Genomic DNA, 27095 nt, shown 5'->3' on the forward strand with positions numbered 1-27095 from the left:
TCTTTATGGCACCCATTGGTGTAGGCTACAATGTATAATCAGCTGACCCTTCTGATTATGAATCATGGCTGTAACCTGATTGTATCTCCCTTTAACACTTTCCAAGCTAGGTTTAAGGAATTTGGGGATGTGGGCTTGAGCAGTACACTTAAAGGCATATAAGGTTTTCAACAAAAGTCTGTTGGGGTCCCTGGCTAAAGAGGAAACTCTGCCTCGGATGTGCTGGTGTAATAAACTGCACTCCACTATCCACGTCGTCCTTCTGAGTGAGTTTGTTTCCCAAAGCGTTTGGCTATAACATCCTTGAAAGCTCTCCTTTAAACATACCCAGACTCAAAACAGGCCTGTCTTCCTGGCAGCCTCCAACTCTTGAGACTCTTGCTGCAAATCTATCATGGACTCCAGGTGGGACAGGGCTTCAGGCCTTGATTTCTCCATCCATAATCAGGGCACAACAATTAAACATGCCCCACGGGGTGTTTGCCATGCCCCACAATCAACAGGGCCGTGCCTGTAAGAAGTCATCCGCTCCCTGCACACAACACGTGCTCGACAAACATTAACTGTTACTCTCACACTTCATTCCCAGCCTGAGGACGAGGGCTTCCATGACTCACCACCTGTCTGTCACCTCATCTCACAGATGAGGCCCGAGAGGTCCAGCTCCACCAAGGAACCTGACCCTAGGTTTCCCTGACTTGGAGACACAAGAGGCTCCCCCAAGAGGTCCTGAGGGGGAAACAGGGGTGGGAGTGGTGGTAAGGGGTGCCCAAAGGAGGAGGGGAAGGTGGGGATGAGGCCCGAAGCTGGACCCCCTTCTGCTGGCCGAGGCCTCTCCTCCACCCCCTAGACCCCAGGGGTTCTCCTTCACCCCCCAGCCTGCTCTCCCAGGGCTCACTCTGGGCCTCCAGCTGTTCAACAAAACTTAGGTTACAGCTTCTCTGCACCAGCCCGAGTCTGAGACACCGGTCCTTCACTGCATGAGGCCAGGAGCCCATCACAGTCCTGGGGAGGAGCTGAGAGAAGAGAGTGGGCTGAGGTGGGAACCCAGGAAGTGGGTGGGGAAGCAGGAGCTGACTGGGGAGGGGTGGGGTGGGTGGGAAGGCTCGGGTTGCCTGAGGTGAGCTCAGCCCTTTTTGCAGAGGCCCTGCTACCTGGAGCTGCTGCAAACCCTCTCCCCTCTCGCCGCCAAGCTGGCTCCTGGCCTGCAGCCTCCTGCCATTGCCCCATACCTGGCACCCAGGCCTTGGCATCTATGGAACCTACACCGCTTGGGCCCCCAGTCAGCTCAAAACTGGCCTCACCCACCACTTCCCCCAGTCTGGGCTCTGTGCTAGCCCCAGCCAAGACCCATCACTTCCTGACTCCACACAGTCTGTGACTGGCTGGCCCTGGGCCCACCAAGAGGTGTGAGGTCTCCCAGGAGAGCGGCTTCCTCCAGTGTCTGATGGCCAAGTGCTTCCTTCTTAGGAGGCCAGCCATCCTTCTCCTCCCTTCCTCAGCCTCAGCTGTCTTCCCACTCCACCCCGGCCCCACTGAGAGTGCTTGATCCACACCATATGGACCAGATCTGAGCTCTGCCCCTCACCAGCTCTGCGACCTTGGCCTGGTCACAACGTTCCTGGCTGTTGCCCCAGGTGGGAAGTGGTAGTGATGACATCTAGCTCATGGGCTTGGGAGCAACAGGGGTGGCTCCCTGTCCAAGCTCAGCTTAGCACCCGGCACACAGACAGACACACCTGGGTGCCAGCAAACTGTGAGCTCCTGCCTTCCTGACACGTGGAGGCCCTGCTGTCTTCTGTCCACTGTCTCCAGAAGAACAGAGCTCAGAGCAAAGCAGAGAAGACGGCCAGCCTGCCCTGGGCAGGGCCGTCCTCTCCCTTGCCTCAGTTGGGTGTACTGTCTCCTGTGTGCTTGAGTGGGGACATGGCAGTGAATCAGGCCAGGTGCCCACCAGGTGGTACCTGCTTCTCACCACTTGAGGGTGATGAGCCCAGGTTCCTGGGTGAATCTAGCACTCTGTCCCCTCGTCCCTACCATCACAGGCAGGGAAGGAAGGCACACAGGCGGACAAGCTTTTCCAACCTCCACATGCAGGTAGCCCAGTGATGCTTGACCTCTGACCTCCGCCCCTGGTCACTCCAGCCTGTTTTCAGACTGGCTGATTTTGGAGGCTGGCCTCTTTGTTCAGACAAGCAGGAGGGAGGAGAAAGTTGTTTTTCAGGCAGCAAAGCTCTTAGATAAACACCATTTATCTCTCTCTCCATTCCCTCCTGAAGGAACTGGGTTCCTTCAGAGAAGAAACTAGATCCATTGGCTGACAGCACCCCAGGGACGGAAGTGCAGTGTGGGGTCTGGCCTGGGGAGCCGGACACTGAAGAAGGCTTTCTGTATCCGGCTGAGCACCTGCTGCCAGCCCTGGCAGGCGTGTGTGGCTCAGGTGACTGGGCCCTGGTGCCAGCCCATGGCCCTGCCAGCTCCCAGGCTCCTGATGGCCTGGCCCAGCTCCCCACCCTCCCCTCTGGCCACCTGCCTGCTTGCCTGCCCATCGGGATCCGCCAGGAAGCTGAGAACTTCTGCTCACCTAGGGGGGACACCTCCCTCTTGGAGCAGCCCACCCTGCCCAGGGCTCCACGAGCAACCCAGCTCCCCCACTGTCAGGGGGGCGCCAACAACTGGCTACACCCATGACAGGGTGGCCTACTGCCTTGCCCACCTACTCAGGTAGATTTGGGAACTTCCACAGGCCCACTGTACAGAAGGAGAAAACTAAAACCAGAAGGCCACAGCAGCAGAGTGACAGAGCTGAGGCCCGCCGCCCCCGCCCCGCCCTTGTCCTTTGGGGCCTGCCCCAGCACAGCTCACCGGAGTGGTGTCATCATGAGAACGCTGGTAGCGCTTCCAGCGGCAGCCGTAGATGCCCGTGAGGCAGGAGAGGCACAGCTGCGGCTCATAGTACTGCAGGGGCTGGTGTCTCACCATGCTCGTGCCCGCGGCCCTGGCGCCCTGCCTTCAGGCGCCCATGGAGGCCCCCAGCTGGTCCTGTGGGAGGAAGTACAGGTCTGTGAGGCTAGGCAGGGCCGGGGACTCAGTCTGCACACAGCAAGTGTCTCTGTAGCCCAGGTCAGGGAGGGTCAGCCTCCGCTCAGAGCCCTGGTGGGTCCTTGGCTCACCTGGAGTCAGAGGCCCATCCTTCGCAGCCCCCTGCCACCCACCCAGGACCTAACCAACCAACAGAAATCCCCTAACCCATTAGCTGTCACTCCCCTACTCCCATGCCCTGGCGACCTGACCTACTTTCTGTCTCCATGGAGCTGCCCATTCTGGATATTTCACATAAACTGAATCATATGATATATGGCCTTGTATGTTTTGCTTTTTTCACTTAATGTTTTCAAGGTTCATCCACGTTACAGCATGAATCAGTACTGCATTTCTTATGACTGGGAACTATTTAGTTGTTCCGCTATATCCATTCATCAGTTGATACACATTTGGGTTGTTACTTTTCGGTTATCATGAAAACTCTGCTATGAACACATTTTTGTGTGTATTTTTATTTCTCTTGAGTACCTACTTTGGGATGGGGTAGCTAGGTCATATGATAACTCTATGTCTAACTTTTTGAAGAACTGCCAACAGCTGTTTTTCAAAGCTGCTGTACGATTTTACATTCTCAAAGTACGGTCATTATCATCCCCATTTTACAGGTGAGAATTCTCAAGCACAGAAAGGTCTAGCCATTTGCCAAAGGTCACACAGCAGAGTCTGGCAGTCTGGCTTTAACTCGAGGGCTAGAAAACTGTAAGTGAAAGTGTGAGTCAGTAAGTCGTGTCCAACTCTTCGTGACTCCATGGACTGTATAGCCCACCAGCCTTCTCTGTCCATGGAATTCTCCAGGCAAGAATACTGGAGTGGGCTGCCATTTCCTTCTCCAACTCATGACCAAATCCAACCAGCCACACATTTTTACACAGCCCACAAGTTAAGAGCGGTTTTCACATTTTTTAATAGTTGGGGGGAAAAAAGCCAAAACAAAAATATATTTTGATCTGCGAAAATCATATAAGAGTCAAATTTCAGAGTCCATACATAAAATGTTTTATTGGAGACAGCACTCCTCCTTCATTTATGCATTGTCTACGGCTGCTTTGACTATAACTGCAGAGTTATGACAGAGACCACAGGGCCCACAAAGCCTACAGTACTTACTGTCTGGCCCTTTACAGGGAAAGCCTGCTGACCCTGCCACCACAGGGCACAGTGGCTCATGACGAGGGATCATAAGCGCAGCGTGTGGTGGAGAGAGGAAAGGGTGCCGTGGGCACTTAATAGGGACAGGAGGGTCAGGGCATGCTTCCCAGAGACGGCGCTGAGTGGAGGCCTGCAGGATGAGCTCCCTCTCTCCCTCTGAAGCTCCCTCCCTTCCCCAGGGGCACTGGGCTTCAGGCCTACCACTGACTTCCACGCCTGGGCCTTACTCAGGGCTTCTGCCCAACACCACACCACCCCCACTCCCCAAGTGCTAACCTTAGCACAGGGATTATAGCCTCCACTGCAAGTGCAGGGATGAATTAGGAGCTTGCTGGGAATATTGACTGACCTGCAGCCACCTAAGTGCTGGGAATTGTCTGGTGCAGCCTGTGCCCATGTCTCCTTGGGGAGGCATGTGGACACAGAACAGATACTGGGGGCTCTCTGAGCTGAGCCGAGTCCAGGGCTCAAGGCAACAGTATTGGATGGGGATGCTGCTGCAGTCAGCTTAGCTCCCATGGGGTTTGGGAGGCCGGCAGGGGTGTCCTTTATTCCTCTCCAGAAGGAGTGTGTCAGGGTAGGAATTCCCTGGTGGTCCACCAGTTAGGACTTGATGCTTTCACTGACAAGGGCCTGGGTCCAGTCCCTGATGGAGGAACTGAGATCCCACAAGCCACGCAGCGCAACCAAAAAAAAAAAAAAAATAGGAGTGTGTACTCATATACAGACTCCCACTTCCACAGCCTTCCAGAGGAGGTAAAAGAGCAAAATCCATAGCCAGGGAACCACATCTTACCCTGTGCATCCCCAAATGAGGACCTCTACTGTCAGGTTGGCCATCACACTTTCCCCAGGAATGGGGGAGGCAGCTGGTATATGTAGAAAGAGGACTGGATTCACCCTGCCTTGGCCAATGATTTGCCCTGTAGCCAGAGCCACTCAGGGCTCTTCCCTGAGCCTTGGTTGAAGCTTTTGTCTTGACTTCCGAAAAAACGTCAGATGCCTGGGGGGGAGGGAGGGCCGGTGGCAGCGGGGCGCACGGCTGCAATGACAGGGCTACAGCAGGTGGGCACTCTGCACGCAGGAGCCCTGCCCTCACATTCCTTTCCCAGGACCCCTCAACCCCAGGACCGATTCCCATGTGTCCTCTGCTCCCCCACACCCCACAACTGAGCATTACAACCCACCCAGGAATGGAATTTCCATTTCAAGTCTGGAAAAGAGGGAAATAGAACTGCCTGCACCCAGGTCTCAGCCCAGGACTTGGCTGACCGGGGCTCTTGGAACTGTTCCCCTCTCACCCCCCACCTGCCGTGAATTTTCATTCTATTCATAACTGCAGGGGTATCTCTGAGAGGTAAACTTCTTTTTCCTTTACACATTTTCCTGGGGCCATCAAGATCCCCAGTGGCTCCTTGCTCTCTCCAGGGGGGCCACCCAGACCCACACTGGCATAGTGACCACCTCACCACCCCCAACGTGTCTGTAACATCCTTCAGGGCCTTTTTCTCACCAGCCCTTTGGCCGCTGCCCAGGTCTCATTTCTCCCCTGGGTGGGGAATCCCTGCGGTAGGCCTGGCCTGGCCAATCTAAGCTTTCACCTGCAGCCAGAGAGCTTCCTAAAAGACAAATGACCAGGATCTGGCTCCTCCAGCCTCACCACTCCAGAACTTGCTGTCCCTTCATCTGGCTAATGCCTCCTGACGCTTCGAGTCTCCGCTCAGATGTTACCTCCTCTGGGGAGCCTTCCCTGAGACCCAGGTTGGGTGAGAGGGCTCCAGGAGTCCCTCCTCCCTCCTGGGCTGCCTGTGGGAGCACAGATGACACACCTGCCTCCCCCAGGGAACAACCTGAGTTACTCCCGTTTCCCCAGTGGCTAGCACAAGGCAGTCCTGGGGGCTTCCTGGACTGTACTTCTGAAAAGGCCCGAAAGTTCTGCCAACAGAGACATGCTGCCCAGACCCTGAATGGTTGGGACAAGTCCCCAGAGACCAGATTCTCCACATCTGTCCCGCTCCTGCCGAGACTAATGGCATCACTTCCCATTTTTGGTTCTCCAAGTCACCTCCCAGGGCTGCTGCTATCAGCCACGTTCCAAAGAAATCTCCAGCTTGGAGCCCTGCCAGCTCTGGGACAAGAGAAAGCCTCACCTCTTAACCTGAACTTCCACAGCATCCCTTTTGCACAGGGAAGGGAGTCAGGAGGGAGATGGAGTGAGTGTCTGCTATGGAGTGGGTGAAGGATGTTGGCGGTAGGCATACCTCCAGGGGCCTTGCCCACCCTTATACCCTGGGAATGTACCTCACCCACTCCTTGGCTCTTCATCCCTCCCCCCGACTGGCCGGCTGCCAAGCCCTCACTGCCCCCAGACCCTGCTGCCTCCGGTCTCAGGTCTGCGCGCTCTCCTGACAGTGGAAAGACTCTCAAGCCCGGTGTCAGTGCCTGGCTATCAGCCTGGTCTCCTTCTACTGAGTTGCTGTGTGACCTTGGAGACTTATTTTACCTATCTGAGGAATGGGCACTAGATAGAACAGCACAAAAAGGACCCAAGGTTACAATAAAAAGGAATAAGACACTGATACATGCCATTAATACAGGGTGAATGAATCCTGACAACATCATGCTAAAGGGAAAGAAGCCAGTGACGGAAGGTAGAGCGGGTGGCTTGCAGGGCACCATGCCGAGCACTGTGCCCGTGTCATCTTCTGATGACAACTGTCCAAAGTAGAGCTTGACAGTCTTCTTTTACAGGTTAGAAATATGGGTTCCAGGTGAATGGAGGAATAGGGTTCATCCCGATAATGAAATATTCAGTTCAGTTCAGTTCAGTCGCTCTGTTGTGTCCACTCTTTGCGACCCTATGAATTGCAGCATGCCAGGCCTCCCTGTCCATCACCAACTCCCAGAGTTCACTCAAATTCATGTCCATCGAGTCGGTGATGCCATCCAGTCATCTCATCCTCTGTCAACCCCTTCTCCTCGTGCCCCCAATCCCTCCCAGCATCAGGGTCTTTTCCAATGAGTCAGCTCTTCCCATGAGGTGGCCAAAGTACTGGTGTTTCAGCTTTAGCATCATTCTTTCCAAAGAAATCCCAGGGCTGATCTCCTTTAGGATGGACTGGTTGGATCTCCTTGCAGTCCAAGGGACTCTCAAGAGTCTTCTCCAACACCACAGTTCAAAAGCATCGATTCTTCAGAGCTCAGCTTTCTTCATAGTCCAACTCTCACATCCATACATGACTACTGGAAAAACCATAGCCTTGACTAGATGGACCTTTGTTGGCAAAGTAATGTCTCTGCTTTTCAATATGCTATCTGGGTTGGTCATAACTTTCCTTCCAAGGAGTAAGTGTCTTTTAATTTCATGGCTGCAATCACCATCTGCAGTGATTTTAGAGCCCCAGCAGTAAAAATAAATGCGGGAGACCCGGGTTTGATCCCTGGGTTGGGAAGATCTCCAATATTCTTGCCTGGAGAATTCCATGGACAGAGGAGCCTGGCAGGCTATAGTCCATAGCGTCCAAAAGAGTCAGACATGACTGAGCACTTTCACTTTTCACAAAAAGAAATGAGCTATCAAGCCATAAAAATACATGAAGGGACCTTAAAAGCATATTGTTCAGTGACAAAAGTCAATGAGAGAAGGCTACACACTGTATGATTTCAACCATGCGACATTCAAGAAAAGGTAAAACCACGGAAGTGGTAAATGGGTTAGTGGTTGCCAGGGGTTGGAAGTGGAGTGTGCAGGTAGATTTTTAGAGCAGTGAAACTATTTCGTATGATACTATAAAGATGGATACATGTCATTACACAATTGTCAAACCACACAGTATATATAACACAAAGAGTGAACCCTAATGTAGACTGTGGACTTCAGTTAATAATATGGTATCTACACTGGCTCATCAGTTATAGCAAATGAACCCCCCTAAGATATTAATACAGGGAAAATTGTGGGGTAGGGGAGAGTACGTAGGAACTCTGCATTTTCTAGTCAATTTTTAAAAACTCTCACCAGGGATTCCCTGGTGGCTCAGATGGTAAAGAGTCTGACTGCAATGTGGGAGACCTGGGTTCAATCCCTGGGTCAGTGAGATCCTTTGGAGAAGGAAATGGCAATCCACTCCAGTATTCATGTGTAGAAAATCCTAATAGATATGAATGGAGGTGATGGAATTTCAGTTGAGCTATTTCAAATCCTGAAAGATGATGCTGTGGAAGTGCTGCACTCAATATGCCAGCAAATTGGGAAAACTCAGCAGTGGCCACAGGACTGGAAAAGGTCAGTTTTCATTCCAATCCCAAAGAAAGGCAATGCCAAAGAATGCTGAAACTACCACACAATTGCACTCATCTCACATGCTAGTAAAGTAATGCTCAAAATTCTCCAAGCCAGGCTTCAGCAATACGTGAACCGTGAACTTCCTGATGTTCAAGCTGGTTTTAGAAAAGGCAGAGGAACCAGAGATCAAATTGCCAACATCCGCTGGATCATGGAAAAAGCAAGAGAGTTCCAGAAAAACATCTATTTCTGCTTTATTGACTATGCCAAAGCCTTTGACTGTGTGGATCACAATAAACTGTGGAAAATTCTGAAAGAGATGGGAATACCAGACCACCTGACCTGCCTCTTGAGAAATCTGTATGCAGGTCAGGAAGCAACAGTTAAAACTGGACATGGAACAACAGACTGGTTCCAAATAGGAAAAGGAGTACATCAAGGCTGTATATTGTCACCCTGCTTATTTAAATTATATGCAGAGGACATTATGAGAAATGCTGGACTGGAAGAAACACAAGCTGGAATCAAGATTTCCGGGAGAAATGTCACAAACCTGAGATATGCAGATGACACCACCCTTATGGCAGAAAGTGAAGAGGAACTAAAAAGCCTCTTGATGAAAGTGAAAGAGGAGAGTGAAAAAGTTGGCTTAAAGCTCAACATTCAGAAAACAAAGATCATGGCATTCGGTCCCATCACTTCATGGGAAATAGATGGGGAAACAGCGGAAACAGTGTCAGACTTTATTGTTTTGGGGTTCCAAAATCACTGCAGATCGTGACTGCAGCCATGAAATTAAACGATGCTTACTCCTTGGAAGGAAAGTTATGACCAACCTAGATAGTATATTCAAAAGCAGGGACATTACTTTGCCGACTAAGGTCCGTCTAGTCAAGGCTATGGTTTTTCCTGTGGTCATGTATGGATGTGAGGGTTGGACTGTGAAGAAAGCTGAGCACCGAAGAATTGATGCTTTTGAACTGTGGTGTTGGAGAAGACTCTTGAGAGTCCCTTGGACTGCAAGGAGATCCAACCAGTCCATCCTGAAGGAGATCAGCCCTGGGATTTCTTTGGAAGGAATGATGCTAAAGCTGAAACTCCAGTACTTTGGCCACCTCATGGGAAGAGTTGACTCATTGGAAAAGACTTTGATGCTGGGAGGGATTGGGGGCAGGAGGAGAAGGGGATGACAGAGGATGAGATAGCTGGATGACATCACTGACTCGATGAACGTGAATCTGAGTGAACTCTGGGAGTTGGTGATGGACAGGGAGGCCTGGCGTGCTGCGATTCATGGGGTCGCAAAGAGCCGGACACGACTGACAGACTGAACTGAACTGAACTGAAGTTTAAAAAAATAAATAAGAAATTTAAAACTCTCACCAAAAAAATCATCTAATAATTAAATATGTATATATGCTAAGTTGCTTCGTCTTGTCTGACTCTTAGCAACCCTGTAGATTGTAGCCCACCAGGCAAGAATACTGGTGTGGGTTGCCCTGGCCTTCTCCAGGGGATCTTCCCAACCCAGGGACTGAACCTACGTCTCCTGTGCCTCCTGCATTGCAGAGAGATTCTTTACCGCTGAACCACAGGGGAAGTCCAATAATTAAACATACATGCATTTAATTTAAATATCTATATCGATTGATCGATAGATAGCTAGATCAATAAATCCAGTCCTAAGAGATTACATGATTCAGCCAAGACCAAACAGCTAACGGTGGAGAAGACAGTATTTGCAGCCAGGGCTGCCAAGTCTAAAGCCCAGTCTTTCCAAGGCACCAGCCTTAGAGGGTCTGTCTGTGCTTATTTCTACCGCCCTCTGTGTCTATGACAGCCACAGCATGTGTCACTGAAAGCTGCACCTCAAAGGGCCAAGTTCAATGTTTTGGTTGGCACCAGGGCAGCAGGGGCACAGAGTGGGGCCAAGAACTCTGGGGAGGAGAGAGGACTCCCCCATCCCACCCCTACCATGGGCTCAGGGCTGGGGGAGGCAGAGACTTGACGTTCCCCTCCAGCAGCCTTCCAGCCCCCAGGGAAGGAGGCAGGGCATACGCATGGAGAAGGAACCATCACCCTTTCTCCTTGACTATGGCTGCCCTCGTGGAGTGTCAACCCCAGCCCAGCCCAGCCCCAGGGCTTGTGGGCGGAAACTGAGCTCAGTCACCAGCAGGCTGGGTGACCTCCACAAGCCTCTGGCCTCAGCTTTCCTGTCTGTATCAGGGGAGGGTCTAAACCACATCCGATGATCTCTAAGGGACTTTTTAACACTCAGCTTCTAAAACCTTTTAACCACCTGCTCTCTCCTCATTCTCAGGAGATAAGCAGAGATGGGGTTGCTCCAGGAGGATGGAAGGACAAATTTCCCAGTCCTTCCTTGTCTGGTCTGACGGGGAAGAGCCTCCTCCAACCCCAGGAACCACGGTTGGAAGTCAGTAGCCCGCCCCTGACTGGAGCAGTCAGGATCAGGATGAAAGCTGCAGGCAGGCCTGTGACAAGGGGAGAAGCCTGGTCATCCTGGGCCCCATCTCTGCCCAGGGGCTGCCACCATCTTCGACAGGAACCCAGGTATAGATAGCCATGGCCTAGATAACTCACAGTGACGACTCCACACCTGACTTAGAGTGAAACCCAAGGGGTAAACGGCACAAGGCAGTGGGGACTCCTCCCTATAGTGCTTGGGGAACATGGCCCTGGAGCAAGACCAGGGCCTCCCTGTGGTCCTTCCTCGCTGCATGCCCATCCCCTGTTCCCAATGCAGCTGTACCTGGGAAGCCACCTTAGGTCAGGGCCACTCCGTCCATCTACTCATCTCAGTGCAGCAGCCCCTCCTCCAGGAACCCAGCCCCAGGTCATGGTCTCTTCTGGACCCACAACTCTTGTGCTTCCTCCAGCAGCACTGCAGGGCAGCTTCCTGGAGAGGGTGGATATCACGAGAACTCAGAAATAAGGGATGACTTCTAGCACAAGAGGGGTCTTGCTAGGCGGACAGCATAGGGAAAGCGTGGTGGCAGGGAGGGTGAGAAGGGCCTCTCCCAGGACTGAGGGCTCCAGCAGGAAGTTAAACCCCATGTCGGTTTCATCTGGTAGTGATGGTGGGGTCTGCTGCCAACAGTAGCCTCCCAGGCCACTGGGGCCCTAGGGGGCCAGCAGCAAGGCATCCCCAGACAGCTCAACAGCTGGGCTGTTTCTCCAAACAACCCACCAAACCCACAGAACAAGTTCCCGGCCACAGAGCTGCGGCTGGAGATGGGGGAGCCGAGCAGATTCCAGGCTCCTCCCCACAGCTCGCCTGTGCTTAGCTTTTGAGGAATGCTCAAAGTCACTATCTTCCCCATTGCCCGGGCCTCGTCAGATGGCTTAAACTGAGAGATGTGGACTGCCACATCTCACTGTGTGGCCCTGGGCAAGTCACTCTATTTCTCTGGGCCTCAGAGAAAGCCCTAGATTCTAATGAAATCAGCAAAGAGGCAGACAGAGGGCAGGAAGGAAGTCTGTCACTGAAGCAGCTGCCAGTGGGGAGGGGCGGGGGCAGGAGGGCCTGGGAAGGAGGCCTGGTGGGCCAGCATACTCCCCCCCACTCCACCCCCGTCATGACCACTCATTCTTTGGGAGGAAAGCTACTGGTGGCTTAGGCTGGGGCTCAACAGGAGCCATCAAAGAATCAACCACGCCCTAATTAGGGTCACTATTAATCTCTTTTCATCGTGGTGCCAGGGCCTCCTGTTTACCCAACACTTTGTCCCAGAAGATTTCTGATGGCTCTTCCTCCAGGGGAATTCCCAGCAGGCTGGCTTCACCCCAAATGTGGGTGCTTCTGCCCCTCCTGTAGGGAGTGCTCCCTGTTTCTCCTCCTTTCTCAGAACCACAGTCTCTGGAATTATCTGTTCCATACCCAAGGCTCTCTAGCTCATGCGGTAAATGTTTCAGAAGCCTCTGCAATGCTGGGACCCAAGAGAGATGTACAGAGAATCAGGTGGCTCCTCCTTTCAAGGAGACAACCTCATCAGAGCAACAGCAACTATGATTATAACCACACACACAGCACTTTACAGTGTACAAAGTCTCCACACACACTGAAGCGTGGCCCCAACTTCACGGGCAAGTACCAGATCCCCATTTTATGGACGAGGAAGTTGAGGCTGCTAGAGGGTAGAACAGGTTTGCTGAGCTGCATCCTTGGTTGAGGCCCTTGGGGGACTGACTTGCATGCTTGGGGCCTGGTGGGCCAGCAGCCCCCTGTCATGGGAGTTCATTCTTTGGGAGGAAAGCTTAGGGTAGCTGAATGGGGGCCAAGCTCAGGACCTTGCCCAGGACCCTTGGGTTCCCTTGGCACAGAAAGGACCTCTCCTTGGGTCTTTCTTTCCCCAAATCGGGGCTGTGGGCTGGGCTGAGCAGTCACCAGGAACAGCCCACATACTCTCTAACCAGAGTCTTAGAATCGCCTCCCCCAAGGCTCGTACAATCACAGAATCCTGGTGCAATCCAACAGGGATCTCAAAACTAGCCCTGGATTTCAGACTATGACAGTCATCAAATGTCAGCACCAGGGAAGACCTGGAGCTATTCCCTCCAGCCTTCCATCCCTGCAGAAATACCCTGTACAGCTGGTGGTGGTTTCCCAGCAGACTGGCCTGCATGGGCTTGTATATGCCTCTAGACAGGCCCCTCCCTCCCTGGAGGGCCGACAGGTTCCTCTTTAAACGAGAACAGAAGGTAGGCCCTCTTAAGAGGGGCAGCCTGCCCCCAGCCACCCTCTCCCCCAGCAGCAGTGACAGGTTCCCCAGGAGCAGACAGAGTGAGCATGGGCCAGCCTGGGGCCTGGTGAAGCGAGAGACTTCCCCAGTCTCTCCTCCCTCCCCGGTGGACGCCCCAGTCCCTCCCAGGCGCCCAGTGATTCAGTCACAGGAACCAGGCTGGCTTTTTCCGATGCCTCTCCCTGAGTCTCTGGAAGGAGGGAGCCCTGAACAGGAGGAGGGCAGGCGGAAGCGGAGTCTGGCCCTGAGCAAACTTGTCTCTGCCCGGTTTTTGCTCCCTGAGGGAATGGTGAGCAATGATTTATTTTATTTATTTATGCAAAATAGCAGAGTTATTATACAAACAGGCTTCCGAAGCAGGCCCTGGGGATGGGAGGAGAAGCAAGTCCTGACATTTTAGGAATCTCTCTTGCTTCTTTCCCCTCACACCTACCTGTCTCGCCTCACCTGCCCCTGCGCCTCCTCACACGACTGTGCTCCAAGCAACACAGCACCTCGCAGTCTTCCCTGCTCCCCCAAGCCTTTGCCAGTGCTGGGCCCTCTGCCAGGAGTGCCTCCCGCCCCCGCCCCAAATTCCGTCCATCTTAACAAATGCACCCTGGACAAAGCCTGGTCTGATCCCCCCTGCAGAAGCCCATTGCTTCCTTCTTTGTCCTCCCATCACCAGGCAGAGCTCTTGAGACATGATCACAGGCCTCTGTGCATGGTAATTATCTGTTTCCGTGGCTGCCTGGCCCGCCAGGCTGAGAGCCTCCCCAGGTGGAGATTTCTCATCCATCTGGCCCAGCTTTCCTGAAGAGTCTGCAGATGATATCTGTGACCCTGCAGGAGACAGGGACACGAGCTCCCCCAGGCCCCCTTCCCTGCTAGAGGAATCACTGCACAGCAGACCCATGTTCTTGCACGAGGTCAGCAGCAAGGAAGCTCCTGTTTGCACCAGTTAAATGTGCAAACGAAGGAACGAAGGACCATATCGGAGGCTCTTAAACCACCCAACCGCAGAGCCACTTCTGAGCCTGCTCCCAATTCTGCCTCTGAATAATAATTAGCCTTTTCCCTATTTACAGAAAAAATTAAGTTACTAAAAAAAGTCTCAAGTATTTTCTCCCACAGTTTTTTCTGAACCCTCTGCTATGTGTTCCAGGTCTAGTACAAGACGACCTCAGACTTAGCACAGAATACTGATTTCCTCACTGCCACCTGCATCTCTCCCCATCACAGCGCTCCAAGAGGAGCACAAGCTGGGCTACTTCCAGGCAAGTCTGAGAACCTGGGGCCTAAGCTTCTCTTCCCCTCTTTCAGACAGCCAGGTTTCCTTTTTGACCTTGCTCAAATGCTGAGGAGGAAAGCCCTAGGGGTTGGCTGGCCCAGGAAACCCTGATGGTTCATGCTCCTTCCATGATTCAGGCCTCTAATTCCACCATTTACCATTCATTCCTTTGGCTGACGCATCACTTTCTCCAGGATTCGTTCTTAAAAATACAAATCTCCCCTGGAAATGGGAATCCATCAAATCTCTAAACTGAAAGTCAAGGAAACTCAGTTTAATGCTTGGCTCTAGAGAGGCAATAAATCATAAGGGTTAGGAATGTGCACCCAGAGCCAGCCTGCTGAGTTTGGAACCCAGTTCTACCACTTACTAACTCAGCAGGTTCCTTAATGCCTCACACCTCAGCCTCCTTATCTGTGAAATGGAGATAATAGCACCAGCCTCATGGGCTGTTGTGAGAATTAAATGAGCTAATACCTATAAGGTGCTTTTAGGTAAGTATCTAGTCCACTGCAGAGAGCAACAGATAACTCTACTCAGAATATTATTATTTTTTTCTTTCTTGCCTATAAAATGGAATAATAATTCTTATTTCCCCTTTTTCCATGAACTGCAGCTCACCACTCCCATGAGAGTGAACATCATTCTGGAACCCAGTGGGCTGTTCTCTGAAGCTTGCCTCCAACTCCTTTCTGCCTGCCTCCTTCTTTGCTTTTTCCTTTACCTGGAAGAAGGTACCAGCGGCTATGAGCTGGGCTCCTGGGGGAGGGGGTCTTGTCCATGGAGGTGGTGATGTCACTTCAGTGGGAGAGCTGAGGGGACAAACCCAGTCAGATCACACATACATCCATGCTGCCTCTCCCCTCCCCCGGGCCCTTAGTGAGCCCCAACCCTGCGCCCACCCTGTGCTAGGTATGGGGACCAGGGATGGGCTGCATCCAGTTCCTGTTCTAGGGAAGCCGCCAAGTGGGTGGGGGAGCCCGCGTGATCTGGTGGTGGACTGTGAGATCCCACACAAGCACCTCCACACGTGCTACCCACAAACCGGCCCTAACCCAGTACAGCCTGCTCCCGGAACCACTCTTGCCCCCACCAGGACCCACAGAAACATGATCTAAGGCCCAGCCACCCCGGGGTGAAACCTGGGGTTGCGTCTGGCTCCTGGGAGGCAGAGGCCCGTTCGTGCTGCCCTGAGACGCGCTTCTTTGGAGGTAGACGCCAAACCAGCTGTTCTAAGGCAGCCGCTGAGGGAGGGCTGGGTGGGCTGGAGGTGGGATCTGGAGCACCGCAACGATGCGGCTGACTTCTGACTCACGCACTGCTTCCCCCATTGCCAGCTCCTTCAGCCCTCCTGCCCAGGAACTGGGAGGGGAGATGACTTGGTAGTGACAGGCCATGGAGCGAGGAGAAGGGGTGCTGGGTCAGCACCACAGGCTTTGGAGGATGCTGCCACACTGCCCAGTAGGCGACACTGAGGCTGGTGGGGCCAGAGGTCTGCCTGCATCACCCAGGGAGTCAGAGCCAGAGCCAGGGTGGGACCCAGGGCAGGGGCAGCTCAAGCTGGGGTCCAGCCCAACACCAAGCCGACATGAGGAGCTTCTCCAACCCAGTCGGGGCCTGGAGCCACATACCAGCTAGAAGCACTGCCAAGACTCAGCCTTGGATGAGAGGGGGGACAGAACTGGGCTCCTAGACAGCTTTGAAATGACATCCAGCTACTGGGAGATGGACTCCTGGTGTGCCCCGAGTCCTCCTCCACTTCCAGCCCCCAGGTTTCTCAAAGAGCCCTGAATGCACTGCAATTTACAGTTTATAAAACACTTAATTTCTTCATCTCTCACAATGATCCTAAGGCCTAAGTGACAGAGGGATATAAATAAGCAGGGCTTCTCAAACAAATCACCTAGGGATCTTGTTGAAAGGCAGCCCAACTCAGTAGGTCTAGGCTGGGGGCTGAGATTCTACTCCTTTTTTTTTTTTAAATAAGCTCTTAGGTGATGCTGATGCCACAGGTCCAGGGACCACAATTTAAGTAGCAAGAACATAGCTGGTAACGGCACACACGCTAGGGTCAGACTGCTTAAGTTAAAATATTGGCTCTTTCTTTGTGACCTTGGGCAAGTTACTTAACCTCTCTGGGCCTCAATTTCCTTATGTATAAAACAATAATCATCATAATAAAACCTACCCCATAGGGTTGATGTGAGGGTTAAATTATGTAAATTGCTTAAAGTGATGATTATCATTTCAAATTTTAAAATGGAGGCTCTGAGAGATGGACACACTCAGCAAGGGGGTGGAGGCAGGATTCAAACCCGTATCTGTTAAATATAAATCCTGCAATAACAATTTGCCACAACATGTCACAGCCATCAAGCCCTCCACCATCAGACAGACATGGATATTGAAGCCTGGAGAGCAGCCAGGAGTTAACAAGGTCACTAGAAAGTTGATTCAGAAATTCAAGTCCATGACCCCCGACCTACTGCTCTTTCCATCACACCTCACTGGCCTGCAAGACAGAGAAAGTATCCCAAGCTCCCCCTGTGGGGGTCCCAGCTCCACTGGGCAGCGGGCACCTGAAAACCTGATGTGTGTAGGAGAGGCTGCACGTGGAGGCTGCCCTTGTGCTCACCGTAGCTTGAGTTGTCCCTCACTCTCAGAGCCCTGCCTGCCAGGCTGGACGAGAACAGTCTAGCATCCCCCTTCCGTCACCCATCTTCTGCACCCATTCTGTGGCACTTCTTCATTTCAGGGTCACCCAGCCCGGGGAGCAGGCAAGGAAGGAGGCAGGCCAGGCCCATCTCCACCCCCACCTTGCTTCCCAGCACGGGGCCAGCGGGAGCCTGTGAGTCACTTGAAGGAAGTGCCTGGCCCCAACAGGAAGTGGCTCTTCTAACAGAACCCTCATCCCCCAACAGAAGCTCCCTGCGGCAGGTGCTGATGAAGGCAGACTCTCCCCAGGCAGGGTCTGTTGAAGGAAGGGAAGTTGACTGGGACAAAGCGACACCTATTCAGATCTTAACTGAAACTCAAATGCAACACCCATTGTCTGCACTGGGAAACCCGGTCAGAGAGCTTCTCTGCTGTGTGATATTATGTATACCAGTGTGCCTCTCTGAGGCTCAACTCTCTCACCTGGAGGATCACAGGGCTGTACTGCAAGACCGCTATGGCCCGATATTCTACAATGAAATGAAGGATCGGAGGATGTGAATATAGGTTTTAAATAAATGAAGAAAAGCTTATATGAAAGAGATGAAACAGTGGCCGCCAATACCTAGATTCAAGCTCCAGGTGTGGTGTAAGCACTGTCATCTATCTATCGTTAGCACAGGGCAGGGATCTCGTTGGCAAGAAGGCGTCTCCTGCATCACCCTTAGGCTCAAGGAAGAAGGGTCATTGCCTTGAGCCCCACACATCACAAACACATGCTTACAAATACATTACAGACCATACAGGAGCTTCTGTCACACATCATCCACGGGACCGCAAGCCTAATCTGCTCTCCTAACACTGCTCAGGCCCCAGAGACACTCTTCATCCCTTGGGTTTGCGGAACCAAAGGTGACTTTGTCCAGATGAAGGTCTGAGGGGGCACAATTGCTGACAGGGTTGAGAGTAGGGTAGAGGGAGGGAAGGGGAGGGAAAGAGGATGCTACTGGCAGGAGGAAGGGGACTAAGTGGCAAGAATGCTTGTGGGGGGGCAGACAAATCAAACTTGTCTGATCCTTTCAGAGAGCGGCAACTTCTTACATAACAAAATATCCATTTCCCAGTAATGCTGAGCATCCTCTTTTTTTTTTTTTTGGCTTGTCTCCCTGTTGCAATTTGTGGTTCTAAAAGTACTCATGAATTAGTGTGGTATTCACAATAAATGCACATGGCAGCTGAGAAACATCTTACAGTATTTAACAATTCATATTACTCAGATTAATGTAACACGAAATGTGATACTAATTCTTCACAACTAGATGGACATTAAACACAAAAATGAATAGTTTCATTACAAATGAATAGTTTCATTTTTATAAAATTTTCAAAACTTTGAATTACTATATCATATATATTTAAATAATTATTTTTAAATTAGAGATTCATTAATTATGATGCATATAGTTTTAATTTCCTAGATAATTTCAAGGAATAAAATAATTTTTGAAAATATAAAATTTCCTTTCTTTATGTTTAATTTACATTTTTTATGGAAATTATTCAAATTCTATATACTTTAAATATAACTGCATTTTATTTTTGATCCTTTAGATTACTATCATCAATATACAATTTTCAAATGACGTGAAAATCTTGATTATAACAATTATAGTGATCTTGCTAAAATGAAGACAACAAAATATATTTTATGAAATAAATAACATTTGAAATATGTCTTATTACTCATCCAAATTTCCACCAGCCCACCAACACAACACCTGGATGTGTAAGAACAACTGTCCTTGAAATTTGGTTCCTTTCAGTCATATAAAACCATAACTTTACAAAGCGGGACAACGAAACTATCTTACTCAATAGTTTCTTGGTTTGTTCTGTAACCTCCCGATATATGACACTGTGTGGCCTCCATTTGTACTTCTGTCCTGGGCCCGGAAAAGTCTAGACCAGAGCTATCTGTTGACTCCCTGCCCACCAGCTCACTTCTGTGGGGCTCAGGCCACTTGAGCTGGTGGCTCCTCCTCGCTGAGGATCAGCTGGGTGGTGAAGTCAGCCTTGTCCTCCTAAGTCTGCCTTTTAGAAAGTGCTCCTCACATGAAAGGTCCCCATGCTTAGATGTCGGCCTTATTTCCGGAGCTGACTCATACATCCTCAAGGGCCGAGGCCATGACTTGAGGGCCATCTCCCACAGACCCGGTACTCTTTAAAGTCCCTTACATTCCAGCCCCATATGCAAAGGGACCTGGATAGGAGGGCCCAGCTGCTGCTGGTTCACCAGGCTGGGAGTGCCCACTGGCTCAGACTGAGGGAATGACCTGTGGACTCCACCACTGGTTTTCTCCTTCTCTGCACTCACCTCAGCTTACTTTTACCCATGACCCCCTCCTGTCCCCTCACTCTGGGCCTACCGGTCACAGTGACCCACTCTGGGCTAAAGCCACCAGTATGCACCCTCAGCTCCCTGACATCTGAGCTGACAACTCTCCCTGTTCCCGGCCCTCCACCTTCCCAGCATCTTTCAGAAGAGCTTCCAGAAGGCAGGACCTGGGTTCTAAAGGGGGGAAGGTTGAGGAACCTGCTGGAGAGTAAAAGTTGGGAGACCTGTGTTCTGGGTGTGGCTGGGCCACTGAAAGGCAGGTCGGTCTCATCTCTAAGCTCAGGGTCTTCATTTGTCAGATGGAGATGCCACAACTCAGCCCAGATGGCCTTGTGGGATTTAGGGGAGACCCAGTGAGCAGGACCTGACTGGGCTTTGTAAACTGCAAACTTCCGAACCATGCGATGGGGCCTCGTTCATCTCCTGTGTTTCCTACTTGGCCTTCCCTCTGTGAAGACACCGTCCACCATTTATGGAGGGCTGCCACGGCTTTGCATGAGGCCGACATTCCCTGTCTGTCCTCTCACTTAGCCCTCTTAACCTCGCATTACAGCACATTCTACAGATGCCAAAGCAGAGGCTCAAGAGGGTTTAGGTCTCCTGCTCAAGGGCACAGCTAAGCAAGCGGCAGAGCCAGGATTCATACTTTATCTGACTCCCAAGCGTCTAGACAACACAAATCCAGTCACCAACACATATTTCCTGAGCTTTCCAGTGTGCCCCGGGAGGCCTGGGCCAGAGGGCCGGGGGGCCTTGGCAGCGGATCAAACCCACCCTCCAACCTAGCCTAGGCAGAATAAGCAGACTTGTTTCCCCTGCACCCACCAGTCGTCAGCCCCTCATGCCTGCTCCTGGGACCACGCACTTCAGGCCACCACCTCCTCTGGGGCCTCCACCCTATGTCCACCTTCACCCCTAGGGTCTGCAGGTCCCCCGAGCTTCAGGATGGGGGCGCAGCTTTGCAGCAGACTAGACATTAAGCCCGATGAATCAGGATCCTGCCCATCTGAGCATGGAACCTCTTACATCATATGTGGTACGAGGGGCTAATTGACTAAACAGCAGTGACTGACCACTCTGGTGTCTGGCTCAGTTCATCCTGGCCACTAGGAGGTTGGCTCAGGTTTCAAATCAGACTGGAGCTGGTAGGGACCACAGCAGAGCTGGTCAAGGTGCTCAGATAAACAGGCATGGGAGGCTGGGGGAAGTGGATCCTGGCCCTCTCACCTTCTCCCTTTGTTATACGAGCAGAAGCAAATCATTCCACCTCTCAGGGTATGAATCAAGCAGGGATTAACCATGCTGAAACCATCTGCTTTTAGGTGGGCGTGTATAAAACTTTGGTGAGAAACAGGGGGCACTGCAGCTCAGAGAAGGCAGGTGACTTGTCCAAGGTCACACAACAGGTGAAAGAGTCAAACTAGAATCCAGACCTGTCATGCTCTGTGGAGTTAGACCCCCAAAGGCCAGAGTGGAGAGGCCAGCTTAGGGTGACATCCCTTTATCACAGGTGCAGGAGAACGACTAGGACAAGTTCCATCAGGGCCGACCCAGGCTGACATCACCAGTTAAAGCCATCAAAGTCAGAGGCCTGGGCGCACCACTTCTGTTTATTTGTTCCTGGGATACGCTGACCCACACGAGTTCCACGAGCCATCCCTGAGCACTTCCTATGGAAAAAGTCCAGTAGACACAGCCGAGTGAGTGGGCTGGGCTGGGAAGAAAAGCCAACTTCAATTCAGGTGGGGGATGGGCCCCTGGGCCTCAACTTCCTCCCTGGTGCTCAGGGCTCCATGGCTCTGTGCAACCTCCCGGTCATCCCCAGCCCCCGCTGCAGTGCAGCTGGGGCTGGAGGTGGGGGTGGCACAGAGGCAGACTTTTCTAGAAGGGGTGACATCAGGGCATCAGACCAGCCCTGGCAGGGCTAGAGCCACTTCCTGAAGTCAAGCAGTCAGGGAGAGTCCTGGGGCACTCTGAGGGATCTACCTCTGGGTGCTGAGGGACAGGGACTGTGCCTGGGGCTGGGGGCAGAAGAGAGGCACAGGGCAGCTCTCAGAAGATCCTGCTGACCACATGATCCCGGAGCACCCACTCTGCACCCTTTCTAACAGGCGGGAAGAGCTGACACTTAACAGTGCTTCCTCAGAGCCAGGTTGTGCCTGGAGAACTCTGCCTCTCTTGTCCCCATGCACATCCCTGAGACCCCTTCACCATCCTGGGTCTCTGTTCCTCCTGAGAGCCAGCACCTGGGGAGACGTGTGGGTGAACTGCCATCAGAACTGCCGAAATCCCCTCTCCTGTGGGCACAGCCACCCCTCAGGGGTCCTTTACCAGGGACCCCCCCCCCGGGCGAGGTCTAAGTTTTACAGCGACCTCGCCCCTGGCAGCCAGCTCGCGGGGCTCAGCCAAGTTCCCCTCCCAGGGGCTTGGCTTGAAGTCACGCTCTTGCTGCTCCTTCTGTTTCTGGTTCCACTTTTCTTATTCTCTTAGTAATTCCCAACCCTTTCCTCTTCCCCCAGAAAACTTCCTAGTAACTCAGTTTCACAGGAATTTGTGTCTCACAGTTTGCTTCTGGATTCCCCAACCCCAGACAGTTATGAGGTAGGTGCCATTCATTTTCTCATTTCAGAGATGAGGCTATGTAGCTCAGAGACTGTCAAAGACGTCCAGGTGGCAGGCAGCAGAACACGGGCTTGAAGTGAGCTCAGTCAGTTCAGTCAGTTCAGTCGCTCAGTCGTGTCTGACTCTTTGTGACCCCATGAATCGCAGCACGCCAGGCCTCCCTGTCCATCACCAACTCCTGGAGTTCACTCAGACTCACGTCCATCGAGTCCGTGATGTCATCCAGCCATCTCATCCTCGGTCGTCCCCTTCTCCTCCTGCCCCCAATCCCTCCCAGCATCAGAGTCTTTTCCAATGAGTCAACTCTTCGCATGAGGTGGCCAAAGTACTAGAGTTTCAGCTTTAGCATCATTCCTTCCAATGAACACCCAGGGCTGATCTCCTTTAGAATGGACGGGTTGGATCTCCTTGCAGTCCAAGGGACTCTCAAGAGTCTTCTCCAACACCGCAGTTCAAAAGCATCAATTCTTTGGCGCTCAGCTTTCATCACAGTCCAACCCTCACATCCATACATGACTACTGGAAAAACCATAGCCTTGACTAGATGGACCTTTGCTGGCAAAGTAATGTCTCTGCTTTCGAATATGCTATCTGGGTTGGTCATAACTTTCCTTCCAAGGAGTAAACGTCTTTTAATTTCATGGCTGCAATCACCATCTGCAGTGATTTTGGAGCCCAAAAAAATAAAGTCTGACACTGTTTCCACTGTTTCCCCATCTATTTCCCATGATGTGATGGGACCGGATGCCATGATCTTCGTTTTCTGAATGTTGAGCTTTAAGCCAACTTTTTCACTCTCCTCTTTCACTTTCATCAAGAGGCTTTTTAGTTCCTCTTCACTTTCTGCCATAAGGGTGGTGTCATCTACATATCTGAGGTTACAGGCCCCTGCAAAGCCTGAACACTGACCTCTCCTGTCCACCATCAGTATCATCTGAGTCTATTTACATCCCTCCTGACCATCTGAGCTAATCTTTCTTTTTATTTTTTTACTGGAAGGAAAGCAGGAGAATATGAAGATGATCCAAGGGGGATGACTAAGTCCTTAGATTCTTGTCGTTGGCACAGATCCTGTTTTGGTCAATCCTTGTGAATCAGGGCGGGTCTGACATTCTGGGAATGCAGGAAGACTTCAAACCAACTTCATGAAAACAAGTTGTAAAAATACTGGCTGCCACTCAAAGCGGCCTGCTGATGAGCTTGGCTCCACAGAGCAGGGTTGAACAAGTTCACGAGAAGGGCGCACACAGCAGGAAAGACTTAGGTTAGATCCAGAGGAAGGACTTCCCAGTAATTGGGAGCTGGTCCAGGGATGGGGTTGGTCATGGACCCTTGGAAGCAAGCGAATCAATGTCCTGATCTTCCCAGGCCTTGCTGGTTTGAAGCATCTATGAAGTCACTTTAGTGAGCAATGGAGACGAAACAATGTGAGGCCAACCCCGCACAGTCCTAAGCTTCAACCATTAACCTGGGACCTGGTTTACCAGGATGTTCTGAGTTTGTAGGGTTTCTGCCTCCTAGGAGGTCAAAAGTACTCACAGGGGACTTCCCTGGTGGTCCAGTGGTTAGGACTGTGCTGGTGGGGGGCCCAGCTTCGACCCCTAGTTGGGGAGCTAAGATTCCATGAGCTGCACAATGAGGCAAAAAAAAAAAGTATCTGTGGGTAAGGACCCCCAATCCTCCCCACACCCAGTGTGGATGGAGGCCCTAGGGCTGGCAGAACCCAGGACGGCACCGGGCTGCCACCTGGCCACCTCCTCTGCTCCTGCTGTCTGCAGCCAGCCCTCTGGGTAGAGACACCTCCTCCGGGAGCCTCCCAGTACTGCCCTCAATCTTTCCCAGGATTAGAGTCTTTTCCAATGAGTCAGTTCTTCACATCAGATGGCCAAAGTATTAGAGCTTCAGCATCAGTTCTTCCAATGAATATTCAGGGTTGATTTCCTTTAGGATTGACTGGTTTGATCTCCTTGTCCCCTTTTAGACGCATTCTAACCCGTCTGCTTTTACAAGGAGGTGTCACATGGGCCCTGCAAATGCATACACATAGACATACAAAAATACACCAAGAGTGCATTCCCAGGCAAATACTTATGGGTACTCAGCACCAGCACACGGGCTTGCAGAAGTATGCGCAGATGCACAGACAGGCCCCATAGACACAGCTTCCTGGAAGCAGCATGGACTAGGACCGCTATCTCCTTTGGAGTACCAGCCTCTCTGGGCATTATGGGCTCCAGGAGTCAAGGTTGGCTTGGCAAGGGCTCAGGGCTGGATCTCACAGCTGCAGCGCAGGGACTTGGGGAAGGCCAGACCCCAGAGAACCACTATCTGCCTCAGTTCTTCCTTCCCTCTTAGTTTCCACAAACTCTTCCTCCAGGAAGCCCTCCCTCATCACATCCTTCCTCTCAGTGCTAGGGGGAGGAGGCTGCCCCCCCAGAGGGGACAGCACCCCAATCTTCCCCTTGGACACTTTCTCATATACAGGGGAGGGCTGCACAGCTCAATCACAGCTCAGAGCTTTCAGGATCAAGGTCCCCTCCTTTTTCAGCCTTAGCCCTGCCATGCCTCCAAATCTTAGCTCAAGCGTCCCATCTGAGTAACCCCTGGCAGCTTCCCTTCCACGTGCAGCCCCAGCATCAGAAAGATAAGAGGTCAGCATGTGGGGCTCATCTAATCCGTAAGACAACCCAGCTGGGGCCAGTGTTCTCACGCTTTTTTTTTTTTTACAGATGAGAAAACCACAGCTTAGAGAGACGAGGTGACGCAGGGCCATACAGCTGCTAAGACTTTCTTTTTTTCCTTGAAATCATATTCCCAGCCATGAGCACCCTCAGGAGGGATGCATTGGCCTCAGAGGCAGATGGGGAGCGGCAAGTGGACAGCCTGGCAGGGAGGAGTCCCCAGGACCACCGAACGTGGCCACAGCCACTTGCAGGGCAAGCGTGGGTTCCTCCATTCACTTGCTATGGGATGTGGAGCAAATCAGCAGGGCTCAGCTTCCCCATCTGTGACATAAGCAGGGCTGGGGACCACGACCCTCAGGGTCAGTTCCATTTGGACCCAGCAATGTGGCAGAAGGGGAAGGGGAGACAATGTGGGGTGCAGGGGCTGTTCTCCATGAGGGCATGGGGACAGAGGAGGTGGCCACTGGATATTCTCTGGCCCTGCCAGCTGCCAGGATCCTTCAGAACCCTCCTCCAAAGTAATCATCTTCCCAGAGGGTGGCAACCTTCTACCTTCCTCTGCAGGAGAGCCAATCTAAGCAGAGACTAAACGGCAAAGTATCCAATATACTGGGCTTCCCAGGTGGCTCAGGGGTAAAAATCCACCTGTCAAGGCAACAGACGCAGGAAACACGGGTTCAATCCCTGGGTTGGAAAGATCTCCTGGAGAAGAAAATGGCAACCCACTCCAGTATTCTTGCCTAGAGGATCCCATGGACAGAGGAGCCTGGTGGGGTACAGTCCATGGGGTTGCCGAGTTGGACACGACTGAGCGACTGAGCACGTATGCACACACGCATCCAGTATACTGGAAGGGGTGGGAAAGCAAGCCGGGTGGGTGTGCACAGCACATGCAAAGCTGATGCAAACACCCCAGGCAAACACTTGGGTATGAGTCCCCTCATTCCTGTCCTCTCTCCCTACAGCCCCGCCCCAGTCCTGCTGATGTCAGCTCAGAAGCAGCTCCTCCAAGGGGGCACTCCAGCCCCATACTTCACCCAAGTGCTCCCTGGGACCCATAGCATCAAACAAACCCTTTATGTTGGATTGGCCAAATGGCAAAACCCAAACAAACTTTTTGGCCAACCCAATAGTGAACTCTTCTCAACTCGGCCTCAATTCACCATCCTGGCCTCCCACACATGGGAGCCCCAGCCAAGTGGGGCTAAGTCCCTGCCCCAGCGACTCCACTCTCCAGCTCCACACCTTTACACAGCCAGTTCCCTCTGCATGGAATGCCTTCCCACTAGCCTCGGCTTGTTGAACTCCTATAGATCCCTCAGTACCTAAATGGGAAATACTGCCAGTTAGCAGGAGTCAGGTCCTAAAGTCAGCATATCACGAGTAATTGCATCTGGTCAAAATCACCCTTGACTATGTATAGCTACCATTTGTTTACAATGCCTAGGCTTTGTTCTAGATATTTCCTGTGTTTTGATTCATCTTACTCTTACACTTCTGGCAGACAGTATTTCCAAAGACATTGGCACTAATAACTCCCAGCCCACACACTCTCCTTAGAACTCTGACACTCTTGCCATGGAGAGGTGGGGTCTACGTTATTACCCCCGACTTGAATCTGGGAGGGCTAGCACTGATGGCTAAAGTAACACTACAAGATTTCCAAGGCCAGGTCATCAAATGGGATGCATACTGTGGGGAAGCACAGATGAGCTCAGAGAACAACAAAGGCCAGAGACCACATGGGGAGCCTTGAGCCAGAACTGCTCAGCAGAGCCCATCTTAAATCCTGAGCTATAGAAACTGTGCAGTAATCAAGTGATTGTTCTTACATAAAGTCACTATGTTTGGGAGTGATTTGTTATATAACAGTAGTAACTAGAACATCATTATCTCCTCTTAAAAGCAGAAAAATCTGAGGCACCGAGAGGTTAAGCAACTTGCCCAAGGTCACAGAGCTAGCAACCAGCAGACCAGGATTTGAACCCAGGGAGTTTAGCCTGAGTCCACACTATTCACTGCCATGCCATACTAAGGGCCTGCAAGGTCTGACTGGTCTCCAGGCTCACAGCAGGCCTCAGGTTGTGGCTGCGGAATAAACGACTGAGAGAAGGGATGAGCAAAGAATAGCCGAGTGAGTGTGAATGAAAGCAGAGCAAGCTCCCAGGTG

The 27095-nt window shown here is 51.9% G+C and overlaps 1 protein-coding gene across 6 annotated transcripts in view; it reads right to left on the bottom strand.

Moving 5' to 3' along the window:
- GDPD5 (glycerophosphodiester phosphodiesterase domain containing 5) overlaps nucleotides 1–27095 on the bottom strand; it is an 88674-nt gene that overhangs the window by 38198 nt on the left and 23381 nt on the right. For 4 of the 6 annotated variants that reach the window (XM_069553141.1, XM_069553142.1, XM_069553147.1 and 1 more), the window contains one exon: nucleotides 2866–3042. In XM_069553141.1, the coding sequence (XP_069409242.1) occupies nucleotides 2866–2982 (117 nt within the window). In that variant the 5' untranslated portion in view covers nucleotides 2983–3042. Of the gene's footprint in view, nucleotides 1–2865; nucleotides 3043–11309; nucleotides 11446–15293; nucleotides 15317–27095 lie in introns of those variants that run through there. The other 2 variants (XM_069553145.1, XM_069553144.1) reach the window with 2 other exon arrangements.

This window comes from Ovis canadensis, chromosome 15 (assembly GCF_042477335.2).
Source record: "Ovis canadensis isolate MfBH-ARS-UI-01 breed Bighorn chromosome 15, ARS-UI_OviCan_v2, whole genome shotgun sequence".
Lineage (NCBI taxonomy): Eukaryota > Metazoa > Chordata > Mammalia > Artiodactyla > Bovidae > Ovis > Ovis canadensis.